The sequence below is a fragment of the Rhineura floridana genome, chromosome 14, assembly GCF_030035675.1.
Source record: "Rhineura floridana isolate rRhiFlo1 chromosome 14, rRhiFlo1.hap2, whole genome shotgun sequence".
In the NCBI taxonomy this organism is placed as follows: Eukaryota; Metazoa; Chordata; class Lepidosauria; order Squamata; family Rhineuridae; genus Rhineura; species Rhineura floridana.
This window is the reverse complement of record NC_084493.1, coordinates 37,147,544-37,171,694: the sequence shown is the minus strand read 5'-3', so window position 1 is coordinate 37,171,694 and position 24,151 is coordinate 37,147,544. Positions and strand designations below refer to the sequence as shown.

The following is a 24,151-nucleotide window of genomic DNA, read 5'->3' as shown; positions in this document are numbered from 1 at the left end:
TTCTATGGTGAGCAACCCTAATGAGAAAAGGAGTCCAAAATGGGTGGGAGTTTCTAAAAAGAAATTCTAAAGGCACAGTGGCAAACAATTCACAAGGAGAAAAGGGGGGAAGATAGCAGAATAAACCAATGTGGCTTCACAGAAAACTTAGAGATGACCTGAAAACAAAAAAGGACACATACAGGAAATGGAAGGAAGGCCAGATCACAAAGGAAGAGTACAGATAGGTAGCACAGATTTGCACGGATGGCATTAGGAAGGCTAAAGCTGAGAACTAATGGTGTGAAGTATTGGTTCCCTTTTATTTGGCACTGGTTAAACCTCATCTTGAGTACTGCGTCAATTTCTGGATACTGCACTTTCAGAAGGATGCAAACAACCTGGAAGTGGTTCAGAGGAAGGCAACAAGGAAGATCAGGAGCCTGGAAACAAAGCCCTATGAGGAGAGACTGAAAGAACTGGGCATGTTTAGCCTGGAGAAGACTAAGGAGAGAGATGATAGCACGTTTGAAGTACTTGAAAGGTCGGCACTTAAAGGAAGGCCAGGATCTGTTCTTGATCGTCCCAGAGTGCAGGGCACGGAATAATGGGTTCAAGTTGCAGGAAGTCAGATTTCGACTGAACATCAGGAACTAACTGTTAGAGTGGTACAATAATGGAACCCATTGCCTAGGGAGGTCGTGGGGTCTCTGACACTGGAGGCATTCGAGGCAGCTGGACAGCCACCTGTCGGGTATGTTTTAATTTGGATTCCTGCATTGATTAGGGGGTTGGACTTGATGGCCTTATAGGCCCCTTCCAACTCTACCATTCTACAATTCTGTTGGGGGTTGGAAGCCCTTTGGTGAAGTGGCCTTCTGTGCGTTCAGGGAGAGGGAGTTCCACAGTCATGCCACAATTACCAAGAAGCTCCTATAGTGGAGTTAAATTGTCAACCCAGTGCGTGGCAGCTGTGAAAAGGGCAAATTCCGTTCTAGCGATCATTGAGAAGGAGACTGAAAATAATTCTGCCAATGCCATAATGTCATTATGCAAATCTCTGGTGTGACCTCATTTGGAATACTGTGTATAGTTTTGGTCACCTCACCTCAAAAAAGATATTGTAGAGCTAGAAATGGTTCTGAAAAGGGCAACTAAAACAATCAAGGGGGTGGAGCAACTCTCCTGAGAGGAAGGGTTAGAACATGTGGGGCTTTTTTGTTTAGAGAAAAGGTGTATAACAGAGGTGTATAAAATTAAGCATGGTGTGGAGAAAGTGGATAGAGAGAAGCTTTTCTCCCTCTCTCGTACGAGAACCTGGGATCATTGTGGGGATGTAGGAAGACTCAGGACAGACCAAAGGAAGTACTACTACAACTACAGTGAATTCATTCATTCATTCATGCATTCAACTACAGTGCATGGTCAAAACACTGGAATTTGCTTCCAACAGCTGGAGTGTTGATCACCCACAGGAGTTTAGACACATTCACAGAAGATAAGGCTATTAGTCATAGTGGCTACCAATTATCTCCAGTGTTGGAGTCAGTATGTCTCTGAATACCAGTTGCTGGGGAGCAGAAATGGGAAGAGTCCTGCTTGTGGGCTTCTCATAGGCACCTGGTTGGCCACTGTGAGAACAGGATGCTGGACCAGATGATCCTTTCATCATTAGAGGTCTTCTGATGTTTATCCCATATTCCCACGCAGCATTCAACACTTGCCCATGGGACAACAAAAAGGGTCCCTCAGCTGACTTCAGGGTCCAGGCTTTCTGATATGGGGAGAGGCACTCTCTCGCACCTAGTTCCCAAGATGTTCAGAATTTTGTATGTTAACATCAGCTGTTTATATTAGATACAGTAACGTATCAGCTCTCTGTGCAGGACCTACAAGATACATGTTATATGGCATTGCACCAAAGTACCAGGCAATACTCTAGCGGCAGCATTCTTTACTAGCTGCAGTTTCCAGACGGTCTTCAAGGGCAACCCTATGTAGAGTCAGTAATCAAGAGTGGAGGTTACCAGAGCATGCAAAACTGTGGTCGGCTCTTGCGGCCGTAGCTAGAAATAAGCACTCCTCGCCACAGAAGCCACTTGAGCCTCCAGTGTAAGAGATGGATTCAGGAGCAGATGCTGTTTATCCTTTTCCTTCTTCAGTGAGAGTGACTCCAGCCAGAACAGGTCAAACACTCAATTCCTGGGCATGAGAATGCCCCCCCCAACAGCACCTCTGTCGTGTCAGGATTCCCCTTCTGTTGAAGGGCCTCCACTTACTGCCTCCTGGAAGATGCTGCAGCAGAAGGCAGATCCTTGCTTTTGGATTGCAAGAACTTAGGAATGCTAGAAGTGGGGATGCTACGAAGGGTATTTTTCATTCACTTATTTGCCAGAAATACAGAAATACAGGGAAACTGAATTAGCTATGAAGAGGGAACTTTACAGAGTTCCCCAGGACAAACAATTGCACCACTGAAATTTTTAAAATAGTGCCTGTCAGCCAATGAGATGATGCCCCTAACACCTCTTCCTCCCAATATCATATTAGGGGGATGGGGGGATGAGTAATTAAGAGCTAATCTGCTGCCACCATTAGCTGCAGCATTCTCACCAGCTTGAAGCAGAGTCCAAATTTCAGCAACATTGGTGTTGTTGGCTTGCACCACAGCCTCTTTCTCATTGGCTTCCCTGTCTAGCCCACCCACGCTCAATGTAAAATGTTCTGTATATGTGAATATATGCCCTGCTGCTGTTGCTGTTGTGACACCTCTCTCCCTCCCTCTCTCTCTCTTGTGCTGTTGCTGCATTTGGTGTCCTTGACCGGAAGTTTAAGACTATTGGTGCACAGGCATTTATGCTTCCAGTTCTGACACAGGAAAAAAACCCTCATCATAGTGTGATCCACCCAGTCCACCGTAGTTTAAGAAGCAATGTTCTGTAGGGTTTTGAAACATACGGAAATTACTGCTGTAGCTGAGAAAAAAACAGCAGCCTTGGGAAGAAAGTGCACAGCTTCTGCATTTGGCCCCACTGTAATTGATTTCATGTTTTGTAGGATAACTGCAAGTGGATCAATGGGATGGATGAACAGATTATGTCCTGGGCAACGTCACGGCCTGAGGTTAGTAAAGTGGAGGGTGAATTTAAAACAGTCAAACGTGGTGAACTCTTTTTCTGGGAGACATCCACTTGAGGGGTTATGTCCTGTGCTTTTCCCAAGGCAAGGACATGTGACTGGACAATCTGAATGCAGTCTCATTCTTCTGGCTTCTCCTTCAGCTTAGTCCCTTTCTTTGCCCAAAGCAAGTGTTTCTCTTCTCTGCATTTGTGCTCAGATTGCTTTCCATCTTTTCTCCTTAGGCTCTGTTTCCTACTCCCTCCTCTTCCTCCTGCTTTTCTCTCCCCCCCCCCCTCTCTCTCTCTCTCTCACACACACACACACACACACACAGGATCCTTTGTTCATGTTCTTTTTTTCTCCCCCCCAAGTGAAATTGCTCTGACCACCAATCAGTCCAACAAACCTGTAAGCAAAAGCACAGTACATTAAGGTCATTTATCAAAAGGTCCCCACATCGGAAGGCAAGGGACAATTCCACCTAGTGGAATTGACTACTATTCACATTTTCCTGCCAGACTATGAAAAGACACACCTCCATTATCTTCTGTAGAAAATGAAAGCAAACTTCCAACTGTCCAGTAAATGGTGTCAGAGGATAATGTGATAAAAGGGAAGGGGCAAACTTTTCTGATGGGGATGATTCTGAACCCTCTTTTTACGATCAGCCGTCAGCCTTCCCAAGTGCCCTACGTCTTGATCAGTCTAAACTCTACCATGTGGTGGTGGTGTTTTTATTAAGGAGGTGATGCAAAGCCTTAAAAGAGTCCTTGATAGCAGATATTGCTAAAGAATTGAATGTTGAGAGGAATTCTAAAGCACTAAGGGCTCCAGGCATTCTTCCTCCTCTTCATGGCCATCCTCATGAGAAAAAAGGTGCTAGGATTACACAGGAGCATTCTTCATAAATCTCACATTATGAACCTCCAGATTCCCTTGCTTCAGCTAAGGGCAAAGGTCCTTCAAATCCTACTACGTCTTCAATTAGGGTCCTGCATCCTAGGGAGCTGCCTCTTTCTAAGAGCGAGGAACCTGCCAACCAGGAAGCAGTTTCCTTTGCTGCTAAAGACAAGAAGTGAGTTTGTCTAATTCTGAGAAATCTTAGGAAGCTATCTCCACTCTGGGCTCAGCCAAACAGGATCCAGCCCAGGCACCTTCCAGGGTAGCCTCAGTCTTGCCACCTGCCCAGGTGTCTCAGAAGGCAATCCAGTTACCTGCAGCATTAAAGAGAGAGTGGAATCAGTGCACTACCTTGCTGGGGCGTAAGACATCCAACAGCTAAGCCCAGCAACATTAATACGTTGGAACAATCTGGTATGGATTTCTTTAAGGTACCACTAGTAGACTCCCCAGTAGCAGCCGTTTTGTCAGAAGCATATTTGCTCTGGGGTGGGAATGCCATTCAAAAGGAAACAGGAGAGAAAGAGACTGACTTAGCTGTAAAAAGAATTCACAAGGCTAAAGACTCTGCCTTAAGGGCAGCTTTCCTTGTTGTCACAGCCAAGCTGTCATGACTCAAGGACTTGATCCCAGATCCAGACCTTTGAAGTAGATAAATTACAGGTATCTCTTTCTAAATTGTCTTGGGAACAAGAATTCATTGCAGATGACACAATGGATATGGCTGTTTCCTGTTCAGCAGGAACCAGATGTAGTGCCTTCACCACAGCAACATATGTAGTGTACAGGAGATCACTATTAAACCACTGGAAAATGGACTGTGAATCCAGAGGTAACCTGGCTTCCATTTCCTACAAGGGGCTTGCCTTTTCAGCAAAGAGGCTCTCAAGTTCAGGTTGAAACCAGAAAATACAACAGCAAGGCTGTGCCTTCTGCTCCTGAAAAGGAAGAGAGACACCAATCTAAAAACCTTTTTTCTTCCTTTTGTTCTCAAAGACAATCTTATAAGTCCAAAGACTTTTGAGTAAGCAAACTGTTTTGGAATAGAACCAGATTAATGATGAGTTGGATATTTTCTACAAACCAGATTTATGGGGAATGGGAACCTCTCTGCAACTGAGTCCAGCACTGCCTGGCAAGCAACAGTTCTGGTGCTATCTAAGCCCCAATGTGGGGGGACATCTGCAACTGTTCTCATTCATCTAGGAAACCACCATGACAGACAACTAGACCCTTCAAGCTGTCATGTACAGCTGCAAGATGCAACCTATTCAGATACCCCATGAAATGTGCCTATCCCTAACCTCTAGGTCCGTGGAGAAGAATTGAATCTTCCAAACAGCAACAGCTAACCAATTAAAAATAGAGACTATAGAACTGGGTCCCTACAGGATTTTTTTTGGTGGTATCTACTTGATCTTTCTCATTGTCCCCAAAAAGGGCTGAGGATTAACAGGCTATCTTGGATCTCAAATACCCGAAGAAGTTCGTAAAATATCATGTTCCATGTAAAAACTTTACAAACCATCAAAGAAGCTATTCATGGACAAGATTATCTGGCATTGGTGGATTTGATAGAAGTACACCTGTGCATTATCATTTTTCTGGACCACTGCAGATTTCTTGGCTTCATTCACAGGTGCTGGCATTTTCAGTACAGAGCCCTTCTATTTGGCCTGGTATCTGAAAGCACATCAAGTCTTCTCCAGACTGTAGCGTTGCTCCTCCTATAGGAGATTCATCAGTATTGTGTACCCATATTTTGATGACATTCTTATCAGGTCACCATTCCTTCCCAGAGCCATCAGAGATCAGTACATCACTCTAATATGTCTGGTTGGACGCTGCTTCCTCATCAGCTGCGTCAAAAGTCAACTGCAGCCAATTGACAGAATAGTCCATTTGGGAGCAATCGTCAACATACTCTAAGGATGCTGTTCCCCTCTGTAGGTAGGATCCTCAAGATATGCCCAGAGATCTTGCTTCTCATCAGAGCAAAGTCAGCAGACTGTATGTTACTGTCTGAAATCATAGACGTGATGATATCATGCGTTGGTATTGGACAAGATTCTACTCCAGGCCTCTCCAATGGCCCCTCCTTCCTCACCAGGTAGCAGTAGTCCACTAACAGATCCTGGTTCTCCTGTCAACAAAACAAAGGCTCGTGCTGATGATAAATGAATCTCACCATAGAGCTCCCCTTCAAATACGCTAGTAGAATTATCCTGACTACATACGTCAGTCTCCAAGGCTGGGGGATACATTGGTCAAGGAGGATGACTCTGGGAAAATGGCCTCCAGAGAAATTAGGCCACAGCATCAACTGGCTGGAACTGCATGCAGTTAACCTAGCTCTGAAAGCTTTTGCTGTTCTTAACCATCAAGCCCGTATCTTAATTTGTGCAGGCAATGCTAAGGCTTACATAAACCATCAAGGAGGAGCAAGGCTCTTCCACTACGAAGCTGCATCCTTTCTTGGCTGTGCTGAAACCCAGTCATGGCTCAGTACACCAAGGGTAGGCTAAGCCCAATTACGGACTATTTAAGCAGAACACAGATCGAGCTGGGAGAATGGAGTTTGGACCCATTTATATTCTCAACCATCCATAAAATTTAGGCAGCCAATCAACAGGCAGGTTTGCCACTTTTCCAGACTCCAGGTGCCAAAGCAGTAGATGCTGTCTCTGCTCTGTGGCCCCAGGGCTTCTGTATGAGTTCTCATTCATCCCACTCTTAGCTTGAGTACTGCGCAAAATCAGGAAGGAATAAGCTTCCATCATTCTCACCCTTTTGGCCATGCAGACCATAGTTCTTGCCAATATCTCACTGTGTTTCCTGCCACCCAGACACAAGGACCCGTCGTTCATGGCTGAACTTAGTTGCCTGGACGTTGAGCAGCAACATCCCCATGACTGGCTACCTTCAGGAACTGATCCTTACCATCCTCTCCTTCAGAAGGCAGTTGACCAAAAGAATGCATCACTCATCGTGGAAGACTCCTCTGGTGGAGCCACAGGAAGAAGATGAATCAAGAGAGGCCAGCTTCAAAGAGCTCCTTTATTTCTGTGGTGGACTTGGCCCTCTGAATACTCTCTCATGTGCCAACCAGCAGCTCTCTCCTCAGTTCTATCTCAGCCAGCCTTCAAACCTCTGGATCGATATCTTAAAAGGCTCTGCAGGGAGCTTCTTTGCCCACACCACCTGTCACCTACTGCTTCCCTACCTGGCAGCTGCAGGTCATTCTTGGTGCTCCATTCTGACACCTGCTATGCTTTCGCCTCATTCAGTGGGCATTACACATTGGACCTTCAGGACTTGGTGGATTCCGCCTTCAGGAGACTGATTCGACAGAACATTCTGCCTCCTGAATAGACACCCACTTATTTCTTTTCTTTTCATTTGTCCCTCTCTTAATCTCTCACATGGCGTTTCCACGTCATTCCAAGTAGATACCTCCCATGTCAACCACAGGACAAATCATTAGTTAGTTATCATGATTGGTTGACATATAGAGACACTCGCTGCCACGCCCTTCGTTCATTTAACAGTGGTTGTTGATTTAGATATGCGTCACACCCGTGCCAGGTTCCACTCCTCATCATTGTCTGTTTTTTCTGCCTGCTGCCCTCCTAGGGTCCTGTTCATGACTACTCCATTTCCCTTTTGCTGTACTGTGCAGCTCTTACTATGCTCTGAGCTTGGCCACAGACTTTACTGAAAGAGGAGCCAGAAGCAGACAATTCAAATCGCCTAGTCGCATGTCCCGGCCGTGGACAAATCATAGGACATAACCCTCCAAGTGGGTGCACCCACATGCTAGCCATTCATGGTAAGTAACCAGTGATTCTGTTCTGATCCTCAGGACTGGCACCTTGGTGGCAAATGTGACGTGTACCTGTGGGGAGCTGGGAGGCATGGGCAGCTGGCGGAGGCTGGGAGGAACGTCATGGTCCCTGTATCGGCACCATCATTCTCACAAGCTCAGCAGGTAACAACCGGAAGCCTTTCCTTGGTGCTCTTTTTCTCCTCTATGTGCATGGGTGGCCTCCCTTTCCATACCTATCTTTTCAAACCTGTTGTCAGTGCATATTTGAAAGTTCTGCAAAACAACATAATCTCAAACATACAAGCACCTTCCCCCCCACCCATACATGGAAGACCATAAGACTCAGCTATGTGGATGCCATAATTTTGTAGGAGCCCAGAATGTGTATTGGGTGAACAGTTTGGCTTTAGTGCTTTGCATAGCTCCTTTGCAGGCCTCTCAAACCTCACATAATGTCTGCGAAGTGGTAAACGCTGCAGAATAAATTATGCAGAAGAGGAGAAATGATGTAATGTTCTATTTTCATAATCTATTATTATTATGTATTTATTTAAAGAGTTTACAAACTGCCCACCATTTGAACGTATCATGGCTGTGTGTGTGAACAGATTACAGTCAGCTACAAAACCAGCATAAACAATCCAAAGCCTGGTTGAATTAAAAAAAATCTCAAGAAGGTGCCAAAAAGAACAAATTGTCGGCACCGTTCTAATGTCCAGTACATTGTTCCAGTATAATTTATGTTTACTGCAGAATCCAGCTTTCCTTAATGCAGAATATTAACTATTTATGCAGAATATGCCTTTGGGACCATCCTTCCCATGTGACTTATGCACAGGGAGGTCAATTTGATTTAAGTTATTACATTTCTATCTGGGCTTTACTGCAAGGAATTCCGGGTGGCATACGTTGGTCTCCCCATCCCCATTTTATTAACACAACAACCCTGTGAGGTAGGCTAGGCTGAGAGGAGTTCACTATCCCAAGGTCAGCTAGTGAACTTCATGAATGAATGAAGATGTGAATCCAGGTCTCCCAGGCCCAAGCCCAACCACTACATGTAATGAGACTAATTCTCCATCTCCCAAGTGAAGGTGCATGACCCGTGAATGTGTTTCCAGTGCTCTGCCCTCAAGCAGGGGTAGCCAAAGGGGTGCCCTCCAGATGTTGCTGGACTCCAGCTCCCGTCATCCCTGGCCATTGACCGTGCTCCGGGGCTGCTGAGAGTGGAGTTCAATTACATCTGGAGGGATGACTACCCTGCCCCAAAGCCTTGTTCCTCGGTACAAAAGGCAGTCCACATCAGACCCACTAAGTTCTTCCAGCAGACTGGTCAGGTTTGCTCCACACCTCTCTGCTTGTGTGTAGCGGCTGTCAGTATTCTAGTCCCATCTGTCATGTTTGCTTTCAAGGCTGTATGGTTCATTTGGATAACTTTTCCTGAAAACATATTATCTCTGAAAAAGATAGGTGTGTGTGTCAGTTCCTGTAACGTACTTCTCTCTTGCATGTTTGCAGGGCTTGGTTGTTCCAAGAGGGGCTGCGCCTTTGAGGCCCTTTCCAACTCAGCTTCCTGCGATCTGTGCTTGTGTCTATTTAGCAGCCTGTGTTTTTTGTTTTTTAACCATTAGGTCATTTGTGGCCAGAACTGTACATTTGTGATTCAAGCTAATGGAACAGTTTTGGCTTGCGGAGAAGGAAGTTATGGTCGTTTGGGGCAAGGAAACTCAGACGATCTTCACGTTCTCACAGTTATTTCAGCACTGCAAGGTAAGTATTAAAAGAAGGTATCAGTTGAATTTGGGGCATAACTCTTTTAGTCACTGATTTTAGGGGCTCTTAATTGGGACACCAGCATTTAATGTCTGGAGTTAGATATGTAACAATGTGCCCTGGCGTGATTTATAGGTTTTATTAATAAAATAATGGAGCATCTTTTGTCAGCTTCATGTATTTGACAAATCAGTTTTGTTTTCTTTGTTGTTGGGACACGTCATGAAGCATAATTGCTGGCATTTCCAAAATCTCTTCCCAAAGCAGCAGATCAAGGATGACCATATGGAATGCTGAAATAACAATAGCCACTTTCCTTTAAGTGCTCAAAACATTTTCCATGCATGGGGATCTTTTACACTTTTTACAACAACCTTAGGTTGTAGTACCCTAATAGGATAGATGTTGAACCTGGGGAGGAGGGAACAGAGAGTGAGTGAGTGAGTGAGTGGGGGGGGCATGAAGGCTCATAGCTCCAGCTACTAGGCTTCACTTCTGTATTCTCTATGTTCTGCCTCAGCTTTTCCCAACCTGGTGCCCTCCAGATGTTTTGGACTGCAGCTTCCTTCAGCCTCACCCAGCACAGTTCTGGATAGTGCTGATAGTTGTAGTTTATTTATTTATTTAAGCTATTTCTATCCCAGCCTTCTACCCTATCATAGGCCACTCAGGGCAGCTTACAATAAAATTGAACATGTACATAATAAAATTGTACACAATGAAGATCACAAAAACATTACAATAAATTAAAATTATTTATTTATTTAAAATAAAAACCAAAACATCTGGAGGGTACCAGATTGGCGAAGGCTGCTCTGCCTTATAACTCTGTTCAGTCATTTGGTTTAATGACCTACTTACGCCTTGGACTAATTGCGATCCTCTTTCTTTCTTTCTTTCTTTCTTCTGTTGCTGAAGGTTTTGTGGTAACCCAGCTGGTGACATCTTGTGGATCTGATGGGCATTCCATGGCTTTGACAGAGAGCGGCGAAGTGTTCAGCTGGGGGGACGGAGATTATGGCAAACTGGGCCATGGAAACAGCGACCGGCAGCGCCGACCCCGACAGATAGAGGCTTTGCAAGGAGAGGAAGTCGTGCAGGTTGACGGCGGAATTTATTTCTCCCTAGATATAAAGTAGATTAAATGCCATCAGCCCGGTAATTCTTGTAGGCTTTGCAGGAGTCTTTAATCTGAATTCAGGCCTTCTGGCTCATGAGTCAAAGTTTCCTTGTACCCGGGCAGGGACAGAACTAGGCTGACCCTGAAAGTAACAGCCCCCCCCCCTTCATTCTTCTCTCCACAGTCAACCCACCCCTGGTGCCCCTGCCTATAGTCCTTTGGCTCATGTCCCCTTTTTGTCTCTGTGCTGGTGGCAGCCAATGAAGTGGGCAGAGAAAGGCACAACATGATGATGTCACAACATGGTAATTGTGCCTGAGTACCTAGCGTAGGGTGAGGGTGTCTGTTCCTTTATACTAGGGCAGAAGATCTCCATGTAGAAGCTGAGCCAAAGGCAGAAACAAGGTCATCCAAACATGTTTATAAGCCACCTTGTGCTACGTAAACAAACCACTTTTGAGATTTGTGGCATGCCAGTGAGCAGCGGCTTCCCTCCCAATAGTAAAACTAACAAATGGACTGAAAGTTAGCATGTAATCCTGGAGGTGATAAATGTATCCATAAAACAGTGGGCAAAACATTCTTTAAAGGTTTGAATCAGTAAATGGAGAAGAGGTTTCTTAAATCTGAGAAAAGGCTTTACAGATTTCTACAAAGAGTGACTTGGATGAATGAAGAAGGCTCCAACTCAATCACGTAACTCAGAATATATATACAGTGCCTTGCACAAGTAACCAGACCCCTGACCAATGCTCTCGTATTGCTGAATTACAAATGGTACATTATAATTTCGTTCTGTAGGATATTTTATTTTGAAACACCGAAACTCAAAATCAATTATTGTAAGGTGACATTGGTTTTATGTTGGGAAATGTTTATTAGAAACATAAAATACTGAAACGTGTTGCTTGTAAGTATTCAACCCACACACATTAATATTTGGTAGAGCCACCTTAAATAACAGCTTTACGTCTTTTGGGGTAGGTATGTGCCAGCTTTGCGCACAGTGTCACAGGGATTTTGGCCCATTCTTCTTGGCAGATTCGCTCCAGGTCGTGCAGGTTGGTTAGACAAAGCTTGTGGACCACAATTTTCAAAGACCGCCACAGATTCTCAGTGGGATTGAGATCAGGACTTTGACAGACATTCACCTTTTTGTTCTTGAGCCAATCCAATGTCACTTTGGCCTTGTGCTTGGAATCATTGTCCTGCTAAAAAGTGAATTTCCTCCCAACCGTCAGTTTTTTAGTGGACTGAAGCAGATTATCTTGCAGTATTTCCCTGTATTTTGCTCTGTCTGTTCTTCCTTCGATTTTAACAAGAGGCCCAGTCCTTGCTGATGAGAAGCATCCCCACAGCATGATGCTGCCGTCACCATACTTCACTGTAGGGATGGTGTGTCTTGAGGCATGGGCAGTGTTAGGTTTGCACCACACATAACGCTTTGAGTTTTGGCCAAAAAGCTCTATTTTGGTCTCGCCTGATCACAAAACCTTTTCCCACATTGCAGCTGGGGCACTCTCATGCTTTCAGAAGGTACTTTTTGAGTAACGGCTTCTTTCTTGCCACCCTCCCAGATAGGCCAGTGTTATGCAGAGCTCTTGATATGTTGACTGCTGCACCATTACTCCACTCCCAGCCACTGAACTCTGTAGCTCCTTCAAAGTGATTGTTGGCCTCTCTGTGGCTTCTTTCACAAGTCTCCTCCTTGTTCGAGCCCTGAGTTTTGAGGGATGGCCTGTTCTTGGCAGAGCCTAGGTGGTGTGATGCAGCTTCTGCTTCCTGATTATTGATCCAGCCGTGCTCACTGGGATATCCAAACAGTTGGATATAATTTGGTACCCTTTTCCTAAGCTATGCATTTGTATTACATTATCTCTAACTTCTGTAGACTGCTCTTTGGTCTTCATTTTCCTACAGACCTACAGCATGGCCAGTGATCCTGCGTGAGTGGGGCTTTTATCCTGACAGTGTGACAGCAACTTTAATGGTTCACAGGTGGAGGCCAGTGGTAAGGAAATTGTGTCCTCGATAGGGCAGTTTCTCTCATCTGGGTAAATTGGGAGCTTTCACAGCACAGGCATTGAATACTTGTGCAAGCAACATGTTTCAATTTTGTATGTTTCAGTTTTGCATGTTTCTTACAAACATTTCCCAACATAAAACCAATGTCACCTTACAATAATTGATTTTGAGTTTGTGTTTCAAAATAAAATATCATACAGAATGAAATTACAATGTACCATTTGTAATTCAGTAATATTGAGAGCATTGGTCAGAGGTCTGATTACTTTTGCAAGGCACTGTATGCAACAGTCTGTTGGACTTTTCTATAACAGCTATAGAGATGCCAACAGATCCAGCAGCATTGACTAAGAGGGAGAACATTTGGATATGCTCCATGGACACATTGGCACCACATGGCCTGAACCTGGAGGACAGTACAAACATCACTTAGCTTCTGCAAATGAAGTTCTTCTAAGCATTCCTTCTCAAAGCTCTACAAGCCCTAATTCTAAACAGAAATGTGCTCTATAAACCCTAATTTGAAGTATCTATGGATTTTCTCATAAATATTTATAAAATATTATTTTGATTCTCTTTCTCTCCCCCCCCCAGATGTCCTGTGGCTTCAAGCATTCAGCAGTGGTGACTGCAGATGGCAAACTGTTTACGTTTGGAAATGGGGATTATGGCCGGTTGGGATTAGGAAACACATCCAATAAGAAGCTTCCTGAAAGAGTGACGGCACTAGAAGGCTATCAGATTGGAGAGGTCAGGCTTGATTTGCATTTGTGTGTATAATTGAACTCTCACATTGTGGCCTAGTCCCTCAGACATTTCTGCTTCACAGACTGGAATTTGAAGGGGGGAATTCCTGTCAAACTATGTTCAGTATTTCATGTTTGATATTCTGAGGCACACGTACAGTCAACAACAGTGCATCAGCCTGCAAAAATCCACACAAGTAGTAGCTCACTTTTCCACATCCACCTTTGAGATCAGAATATGCCAACCTGCATGCTCTGAAGGAATTTTGATGTGTCTTGGATGAGCTCCATGGTTGCTTTGAGGACTCCAGTATCTGTAGGATTAGCAGCGTAAGCATTTGTGTTGCATTGTCGGCTACGCACTGGATAGATTGCAGAGCAGCTGCTCTGGAGCTTCTGATGCAGCTCTCTCTACCAGCCTGGGTTTAGCTCTGCTGTGTCTGGAGTGTTGTGATATAGGCAGGCCATTGATCATAGAATCATAGAATAGTAGAGTTGGAAGGGGCCTATAAGGCCATCCAGTCCAACCCCCTGCTCAATGCAGGAATCCAAATCAAAGCATTCCCAACAGATGGCTGTCCAGCTGCCTCTTGAATGCCTCCAGTGTCGGAGAGTGATATCAAATAGAAATCCTCCTGTGTCCTGTCTTAGGTGCCTGCTGCCGCTCATTTTCCCCCATGGCCCTGGTTGTGGCTCTATTCTATTACTACTAGTGGTGGTGGTGGTAGTAGTAGCAGCAGCAGCAGCAGCAGCAACAGCAGTCCTGAAAGTAGCTTGGAGAAAACCCTGCTGCAGTCAACACCTTCATAAGGCTGAGGAGGCCTGTGCTTGTCCTGAGTGCTGTGGCTGCACGCTCAACCCAGCAACTCTATCTCCAGTTTAACAATACCTTGGCAAAGAAAGGAGACGCTTTAAGGGAACTTTTCCACAGGGTATTGTCAATATACCAAGGCATACAAGAGCGCATCCAATAAGCAAAAATTTCAAATGGAAGTTTTAATTGAAGTTGTTTGGAACTTTAGGGCTTGTTTTTGTTCTGAACAGAAACCTAATTACAACATTAACTCTTCAATACTAGGTTGCCTGTGGGCTAAACCACACCATAGTAGTGTCCACAGATGGCTCAATGGTTTGGGCTTTTGGTGATGGGGACTATGGAAAGCTGGGCTTGGGAAACTCAACTGCAAAATCCTCACCACAGGTTAGCACCCTCTGTGTAACTTCTCCTATATCTCCAAATGCATTTTTGATCACATGTGTGCACACACATTTTTGTAACTTGGCTTTCTGTATGTTTTCTTGTAATAGTGATAGAACTTGTTGTTTTTGCACTTTTCTGTCTTAGACCTAAAAGTGGGAAATTCACATGAGCAAATCTGGCTAACATCTGATCCTTTACATGTTTAGTCCGAAATAAATCCCATTGAACATAGCAGGTCTTGCTTGCTTCCAAATAAAACACATTTAGGATTGTGTTGACAAAACTAGTTGACAAAACCAAGAGCCGGGGTTCCCAAACTGCGGTCTGTAAGCTTCATTCAAGTGTTCCGCGGCGTCTGTGGATTTGTGGTTGAAGATGGGAGATGCTGCAACCATTGCATTGTTTATATTGATTTTGATGCTATTGCTTTTATTTCTTACATTGTATTTTACTTCTTACAATTTGAATTCTGTGGAATTCAAATTATAATACAGTAAAAGACAATGTATAATTAAAATAAAAATCGTACAGCATCTAGCACAGGCATTCCAGTTGCTCAACTGGCAGAAAAATGTTTGGGAGCAACTGAGCTAGAGCACGTGCTTAAAATTCATTGGAGTAATAATAAATTAATTTGTGTATATAGAAGACTAAGTGCTAAAATATGGTCTTTTACATCTACGGCATCATTGAATTGCTTACTCCACAGCCATAAAATTAGTTCAGTATCTGAGATTCTGTTTCTTCCACTGCAGAGTCCTGGAAATCAATGTTTGTATCCCAGATAAAGCATGTAAACAAAAATTAATACTGACGTGCTACTCAGTTTTAGTAGTTTTGAGATTAGAATAATGTAAATTAATCATTTTTTGCATTCAGAGCCGTGCTATACTAGTATTCTGGTATGATGCTGGGATTTTAAAATAAATTAATATAATTGTAATGTTTCCTGAAAGATGGATTTTGTATATTTTGATAAATAATTTAAACTTCTGGTTTAGAAGCACTAGCTACCTTTTTGTTGTTGTTTTTAAGCCTGTTACTAGAGGGTGGTAATAATGAGCCTTTTTATCTTTTTCATAGAAAGTAGATATTCTCTGTGGTATTGGCATCAAAAAAGTTTCCTGTGGGACCCAGTTTTCAGTTGCATTGACAAAAGATGGGCATGTTTACACATTTGGGCAAGGTAAGTGTAGTTGGAACTTCTTCAATTCGGCAAATTTTCAATGTATTTTAGAGCATACATTTTAGAACACTCGTCTCCCAGTGAATGGTGCTCAGCAATCCATAATAATGGTTTTCCATGAACGAGATGTTATGCCATTGTATGAAAGCGATTGTCAAAACTTTTCAAATGGATTTTAGCCACAAAATTCAACAATATGGTGTTAGTTAACCCATCTCCATTAATAAAAAATCACTCAGAAAATACTTCTGAAAATGAGTGCTCAGCCAAGCACAAACTGGGGGGGGGGAGGGATTGGCAGTCTCTTCTTTGGAGAGGCATTTACACCATGTGCACACCGGATGGCTCGCAGCATTAGGTTTGCCAGTATCACGAAAAAGGCAAAACATCTGTCCTCCATTCTAGCTACAGGAATACCCCGCATTAACGTACGCAATGGGTCCAGAGCGAGTACATAAACCGAAAATGTACATAAAGTGAAGCACTACCTTTTTTTCACTTATCAATGCATATACTGCACTGCAATTGTCATATATGGGCATAACTGATGTAAATAATGCATTTATAACTAAAATAAACACAGTAGACCTTATTTTAAGAAAAAGTTTGTAGTTGGAAACTGATTGGGCGATGGCGTCATGCTGTTAAGTGTCCGTTCTTGCGAAGCGAGCGTACGTAAAGTGAAGGTCCGTATAGGAGGATATTAGCGAGTCTTGTTTTCTGCAAAACAGCAGCATGCAGGTGGTAGACAGGGTGAGAATTCTCCCTTTCTCTCACCCATTCCCTCTATCAGTACAGAGAGAGAGAGAGAGAGAGGGAAGGTCTGGAGGCAAGCAGATTCACGAGCACACCTAGTAACAGAGTGTGGCAGCTACAGCATCTTTCCGAAGGGACTGTGCTTCTCTAGCTGCATTGTTTTGTCTCCAAGCTTGCCTGCCATTTCTCTCCCTCTCCCTGGTGGCTGGAGTGACTCTGGTGGCTGGAGTGAGGGAAGAGGAGGGTAGGAGGATGAGGAGAAGCCACAGGCTGCATCTGGCCCAGAGACCAGCAGTTCTCTTTCCCTGGTTTTTGACCTTTGAAGTTCCTCTTGTTTCTTAAGACACGCAACCAGATTTTGTACCGTTCCAGACCGGCTGATAGGCTTGCCAGAAGGAAGGGCCCGCAACCATAATCGCCCACAGCAAGTTCCTGCCCTGTCAGGAATCTTTATTGAAGATGTTGCTGTTGGAGCAGAGCACACCCTTGCTCTGTCCGCTTCTGGTGATGTCTATGCCTGGGGGAGCAACTCAGAAGGTCAGGTATGTCAGAGGGTGGTCTGATTTTAACTACCAAAAAATCCCTTTTCGGTGGAAATTGGATTTTAATTTTTAGATTACTGCCTCCACTTTATCCCCCAACCTTTGTTTGTAGGGAGATTGGGGGTGGGTGGGTGAGCTTTTGCTTCCTTCACCTATCACCAAGCACACAACGTAATGCCTCAACCAGAAGACATCACATTTATTTGAATGTAGCATCCCCCACCCCACCCTGCCCCAGATCCAGAACTTGCTAGCGGCCAGTCATTTAGTTGATTGTGTTTTGCATGCATTAGAGAGCTGTGTAAGCCTTTCTTCTTCTTCTTCCCATATCTTCTCTCAATTTCTAGCTTGGATTGGGCCATACCAACCATGTCCGAGAGCCAACTCTGATTACTTTCTTGCAAGGAAAGAGTGTCCGACAGATTTCAGCAGGGCGATGCCATAGTGCTGCTTGGACTGCTCCACCTGTTCCCCCACGAGCCCCAGGTAAAGAAGAGTGGCGACGCTTGGAAGTCCCTCCCTGCTAGTCCAACGGTCAGGGACTGCTTTGGACATTTTCCTGCAGTGCCAATCCCAGTTAGGTGCCAAAGCAATATGTACCAGTCCTAAATCTTTTCTCTCCAAAATCCTTGAGACTGTTGATGCTGACAGAGGATGTTGCCAAAATGTCCTCATGCCAAGAGGCATAATTGCAGCAATAGTCTTTATTGTTAATCATGTAAATGTTTGCAGAAATGGTTAGTTTCCTTTCTGTATGTGGTGGTAGGATCCAGGGCAGAGCAGGGTGGAATCGTCTGAATCCCATTTGGACACAAAAATGCTTGCATGATTCCTGTTTTGCTTTTCCCATTCAAAGATCCCCAGCCAAATGTAAAAAATGGATGTTGTCCGGCAGCATCTGACCTCCTTGTCTGTTGGTTTCTTTGGCTTTCTGTGGCAGCAGGTGTGTCAGTGCCATTGCAACTGGGCTTACCAGATGCCGTCCCACCGCAGTACGGGGCCCTGAAGGAAGTGAGCATCCACACCGTCAGAGCAAGGCTGAGGCTGCTTTACCATTTTTCAGACCTCATGTACTCTTCGTGGAGGCTGCTGAATCTCAGTCCCAATAACCAGGTAACATTTCTCAGCTTGAAACATTCCTTGTCAGAGGTGCATTCTTGTGCTTATCAAATCTCTGCTCAATTCCTCCACCCCCACCATCAATAAAATCTCAGTTGTGCTGCAGCTAGTTTTCCTCCCAAGCAGGACATGATCCCCTGGGGAGCATGCAAGCTTCGTTGGAGGGGGGGGCTCTGCAGGTGCACGCTTGTGCTTCTTGCGCATCTCCCAGTGGAGCTCATACAGGAGAACTTCTTAGGGGTTGTGTCTGTCGGCTTCATGAATTCTAGCAAAGCCAAGTCTGAGCGCTTCAAATCTTATATAGTAATGGAAAGTGGGGCTGTAAGAACAAATTACATGTCCCTGCCATTTCTAGGGAGATGACCGTAATTCCAAGTGGGGGGGGAGAGATCAAGTGTAATGCGCCCCACCCTCAGGATTCTTGTCCAGAGCAACTGCCCTGCCCATTGCTAGGGGTGGTTTACATCAGGCTCCATTGAAGAAAACTGGCTACAAGCTAGGCTGTGGGGGGAGGGGAGGTAGCATTTGATTTGCCATGATTGTCAGGTGGATGCGTGCAAGCGCTCACCTCATACAGTGGTGGTCCCCTGTGCTGAGGGAGGCAGGCAGCCAGACTGGAGAGCATGTTGGCCTCAAGCATGTACTCCCCCTTTTCTTACAGAACAGCACATCCCATTACAATGCTGGGACGTGGGGGATTGTTGAAGGACAGCTGAGGCCGTTACTTGCGCCAAGAGTCTACACCCTCCCCATGGTCCGTTCCATTGGAAAAACGATGGTTCAGGGGAAAAACTATGGGCCACAGATAACCGTCAAAAGGATCTCAACCAGGTCAGCATTTTAAAACAGTGAAATATGTGAATGACTGCATTTCTTTTTCTGGTGTTGTCAGAGGGACCCAGTTAGCATGCATTGCCAAGCAAAACCATGGTTTAGTGCGTATGAGGAAATGAGTGAGTTCCTGGAGCAAAGATGGCCCCCCACCCTACCCAAAGCTTTGCCCTGGTTGAGGTTAGTGTTGCATCTGAACCCAGGCTTCTACTTTGTCTTGATCCAGACAAGTTTGATTTGGCATTATGTACATTGGTATTATATATACAACACTGGAGGCATTCTAGAGGCAGCTGGACAGCCACCTGTTGGGTATGCTTTCATTTGGATTCCTGCATTGAGGAGGGGGTTGGACTCAAGGGCCTTATAGGATGCTGCCAACTCTATGATTCTATGATACAAACAGGGCTGGTATATATGTTCTGCAACAACCTCATTCGTTATTAATAATTTCTTCTCTCTTTCCAAAGAGGTCGGAAATGTAAACCTATATTTGTTCAAATTGCAAGACAAGTTGTGAAGCTAAACGCGTCAGACCTTCGCCTGCCCTCTCGTGCCTGGAAAGTGAAATTAGTGGGGGAAGGTGCTGACGATGCAGGGGGAGTCTTTGATGACACAATTACAGAAATGTGCCAGGTATTTTATTTTTAAGAGACCTTTTTTAATTGTTTCAGCTTCTTCCTCAAAATCTTATCACCCACACGTGTCTTTGGTCTGCTGAAAATTCTGAATCAAAAGCCAGCCTGTTTTGGAGAGAGAAAATGGGATTGTAGAGTATTGGAACATGAGATTAGAGTCAAGCATTTTTGTAGTTAATGTGAGGTAATATTCTGGAATGTGTGAAATGAAGTATTTTGCATGTTCGCATGGTAAGAGTTTTAATGCAGGTATACAAAGTTAATGATCAAAGTGCCAGCCTATGATAAGGGAATCTTCCTTGAGACTGAAGGCCAAGCCCATAGCAACGTTGTGCCACCAAAGAGTAGCGGAAGGCTCCAGCTCTTTTCCCTGTCCTTGTATGCCTTCCTCGAGTGTCTCCACTAGGGGGCAGGCTTGCCATACTCCTCAGTGGGTTCTGTCCTCATGCCCAACTCAACCAGCATTTTTTCAAATGTGGCAACGTTTTGAAATTCCTGATTTGATTTACCCTGAAGAGAAGTCCACTCTCAGTGAATCATGGAACAGACTTCCTCTTCATTTTATTAAAAAAAATACTACTTTAACATTGAGATTACATGAAAATATAATAAATAGATACACTAGGAGTACTTTAGTGTTACAGCTAACTCTTTTGTGCTGAGTGTAACGCTAACATCAGCAGCCCAGGAGGATTTATTATTGGAATTGTAGCCTCTGCATATGTGGCAGTCATTTCCAGAATATATACTACCGGGGGGTTGTTTCTTCAACTTAAACGTAACACTATTGTGGTGTTGAGCTCTTTCTGTAAGTTTAAAACTATAATTTTATTTGCTGGGGCATATTTGATAATCCCTGAAATGCTTTCTTCCCCTTCTTAATGTATCAGGAACTTGAAACTGGTGTCGTAGACCTCCTGATTCCTTCCCCAAACGCAACAGCTGAAGTTGGCTACAACAGAGATCGGTAAGTTGCAAGGCATTTTTCTTCTTTGAAGGCCACTAATGGGCTCTGCATTTAAGGCAGGCTTAATTGAAATGAGTGAAGGATGTGCCTGTGTTCTCAGCAAAATCATCTTGGCATTAAGAGGAGTATTCAGCATCTAGTGGATAGAGGTCAGTTAATTGCAGCAAGTTTTGTCGTAATTTTGGACATAATTGCCTGAGTTGGCTGTTCTCCAGCACCCTACTCTAATGGTAGACCATTGTCAGAGAACCTGGATTCCAGCTAACACAAACTGTTCAGTTGTTTATAGATCAAACTCTTATCTTCTCCACAGGCAGCCAAGCATGCTGTTAGGATAAAAGTTCATTTAAGCTCTTCAGAAGGTGCTTTGCATGGATATTAAACTTGTAGGAACCTGTCTCATTCAGTTCAGTGATGGGATAAACAAAAGAAACACATTCATAGGACATAATGCATTAAAATGCCCCCCAAAGTCGCCTTATTTCTATGTTCATGCTTGATCACTGTCTTCATTGTGGAGCAGAGCTATTTTCTCCAAACTCAAGAGACATTAGTTTCAAGGTGTGCCATGCCTATTTTATCCATAAGGTGGCAGGTTTTCAGAATGCTGCCATGTGTATTAGATCATGCCCCCCATCCCACTTCTGAAACCATTTGGCGGGGGAGGGGGGAGTTGCCTTCTGTTACATAAACACAACTCCTTGTGTTTATGGTGTGGCATAAAAATGCTGACAATGAACAAACAAAATAAATAATGATCTGGATAACCATTTTAGCATGGTGAAATTAGCATGAGTTTGTTTCATTTTGTGCCAAATTTCAGGGCACATTTATTTGTCACAGGTGGCTTCAAAGATAATCCAAACAAGTTTGTGTTTGCAGTTTTTCCCTCTGTATACAAGAGTTCACCCCCAGAGTGGTCCATGAAACTCTCAAGGATTTCAATTGGTGGGCAAGCGGCAGCTGCCTTTGTCTGTGCATGATGCGGCCCCTGGGACTGGTGGTGCATGGGGGGGGGTCAAACCATTCTAGGGAAGCCTGTGTATGGACATCACTCCTGTGCCTTGTATCTTTTCAAGGTTCCTCTTCAACCCTTCCGCTTGCTTAGATGAACATTTGATGCAGTTCAAGTTTCTGGGCATTCTGATGGGTGTGGCAATTCGTACCAAGAAGCCTTTAGATCTTCATTTGGCTCCCATGGTTTGGAAGCAACTGTGCTGTATCCCACTCACTCTGGAGGACTTGGAGGAGGTGGATCTTCTCTATGTGCAAACCCTCAACAGCATTCTTCACATTGAAGACAGTGGGATCACAGAAGACAATTTCCATGAGGTACGTTTCAGCAGTTAAGTCTCTGTCAAACGATTTCCTTCTCCTGAAGTGAGAGGGTACGTGCTAGAGCTTGCTACTATCTTGTGTGTCCTCCATATTGGACCTTTGCATGAGTAGAGCAGGTTGCCTGCTGTAGGTTCGTCTCCAACGCTGAAGCTAGCGCACTCATTCCCATTGTCCCTCACCGATTAGAACACCTAAAAAGGGATACTTTGTTTGATGGTAGAGGAGTGTTGTGCTTTATCTGAAAGTGTATTTTATGGAAATGAGAAGTGAAAGGAACGCATAGTTGAAATCTCTGATGTGAAAAATCAGTACATACATAGTAGTACTAAATAGATGTGATACTTTCTTTGAAAAGCTTGCTGCAACCCGTGTTCAAGTGGTGGTGTTTCTTCCTTCCCATTAGATGATTCCTCTAGATTCTTTTGTTGGCCAGAGTGCTGATGGAAAAATGGTTCCCATAATTCCTGGTGGGAACAGCATCCCACTCACTTTTTCAAACAGAAAGGAGTATGTGGAAAGGGCCATCGAGTACAGACTCCATGAAATTGACCGTCAGGTGAGAATCTTAGGCCTATTTACAGAGTTTTCATTTATTTCAACAGCTTTTTCTAATTAAAGGATTTCCCTAGTTGTTTGAATACTTTTGATTATAAAAGCTTTTCTCTTGTCAGTTTACCCATGCAGCCCCCCTGGATGCAGCAGAGGTCAAGGGGGGAGGAGGACTCCCTGTGCCAGCGTTGGCTTACTGCTGCTTAAAGGTTGCCTGCCACTTGAGCTGAACTCCTTCATAGGTTCTCCCATTGAAAGTGTTCGGTCAAATAGATAGTGATAGCGAAGGGGAAAGGATTCAGGAGTATGCCTCAGGGTCAGTGCAACCTACACTGCTGAAGTGTATGCAAGCTCTTTTAAGTTCCACAGCAAAACTGGTTCTCCCTAACAATGAGCTCTGTGAAGCTCAAAAATATACTGCTTTGTCAACTTTGCTTGATCCAACCAACCCTGCCATCTTTGTCTATGATTGTATTATAGAAGAACTAAAAATATTGCAGTCTTAAAAATACTTCATAAAACCTGCTTCTTGCTAAGCGCCTGCAAAGCTCATGTATATCCTGTTTTGCAATACCACTTAACGATTGCAAATGATCCATGGTGTGCCCTTGCAGAGCAGAGAGCGGTGTGCTGTTACTGAAATCCATCTCTGTGTTGCTGCAGGTGGCAGCAGTCCGAGAAGGCATGTCGTGGGTTGTCCCAGTCCCATTGCTTTCCCTTCTGACCGCCAAGCAGTTGGAGCAGATGGTCTGCGGCATGCCAGAAATTTCTGTGGAAGTTCTGAAGAAGGTTGTACGGTACAGAGAGGTTGATGAGCAGCACCAGCTTGTGCAGTGGTTCTGGCATACTCTAGAGGAGTTTTCGAATGAGGAGCGTGTCCTTTTCATGAGGTTTGTGTCGGGAAGATCTCGCCTGCCAGCTAATACAGCGGATATCTCTCAGCGTTTCCAAATAATGAAGGTTGATAGGGTAAGGTGCCAGTTTCCTTCCTCTTCGTTCCTGTCCTCTCTCATTAATCTGACAGTAGAAAATAGTAGTTTAAAAAAACAACACTGAAACTGAAGGTGGGCCGATAATACAAACTAAGCTAGATCTATCTGTCTGACTTAAAATGTTTATGCAAATACTCCTCCTTGACTGACTGTACCTATGCAGGGGCATGGGTAAAGAACTTCCTGTAGACCAGTAGCCTCCAGATGTTGTTCAGTTCCCAAGTCCCATAATCCCTCAGCACTGGCCGTAGTGGCTGGGGCTGCTGGGAATTGCAGTCCAGTCACATTCAGAGGGATGCACGTTTCCCCCATCCCTGCTCTAGACGAAGGTGTTTGACTCTGGCTTGAAACAAGCCCCCTTTGAGGGAAGCGACTGGTGTGAAGGAGCTGCCCTGCATGGGGAACTAATGAATTGTCCAGCCATTTCCACTGGTGCAAAAGAGCCAGCAGAGGAAATGGCATAGGAAAGGTCCATTCACTCTATTAGCCTGCAAGGAAGGTTGGTAAACTAACATGAGCTGTTCAGCTAACCCTTTTAAAAAA

General features: G+C 44.4%; 1 protein-coding gene across 7 annotated transcripts in view; it reads left to right on the top strand.

Annotated features, from left to right (window-relative positions):
* Positions 1-24,151, top strand: part of HERC1 (HECT and RLD domain containing E3 ubiquitin protein ligase family member 1) — a 167,787-nt gene that overhangs the window by 142,653 nt on the left and 983 nt on the right. For all 7 annotated transcript variants that reach the window (XM_061594925.1, XM_061594923.1, XM_061594922.1 and 4 more), the window contains exons 62-77: positions 3,037-3,102; positions 7,862-7,987; positions 9,457-9,595; positions 10,517-10,698; positions 13,338-13,493; positions 14,568-14,690; positions 15,774-15,876; positions 17,005-17,174; positions 17,522-17,660; positions 18,118-18,287; positions 18,955-19,124; positions 19,595-19,760; positions 20,653-20,729; positions 21,809-22,061; positions 22,471-22,623; positions 23,280-23,585. In XM_061594925.1, the coding sequence (XP_061450909.1) occupies positions 3,037-3,102; positions 7,862-7,987; positions 9,457-9,595; positions 10,517-10,698; positions 13,338-13,493; positions 14,568-14,690; positions 15,774-15,876; positions 17,005-17,174; positions 17,522-17,660; positions 18,118-18,287; positions 18,955-19,124; positions 19,595-19,760; positions 20,653-20,729; positions 21,809-22,061; positions 22,471-22,623; positions 23,280-23,585 (2,499 nt within the window). The remainder of the gene's footprint in view (positions 1-3,036; positions 3,103-7,861; positions 7,988-9,456; positions 9,596-10,516; positions 10,699-13,337; positions 13,494-14,567; positions 14,691-15,773; positions 15,877-17,004; positions 17,175-17,521; positions 17,661-18,117; positions 18,288-18,954; positions 19,125-19,594; positions 19,761-20,652; positions 20,730-21,808; positions 22,062-22,470; positions 22,624-23,279; positions 23,586-24,151) is intronic.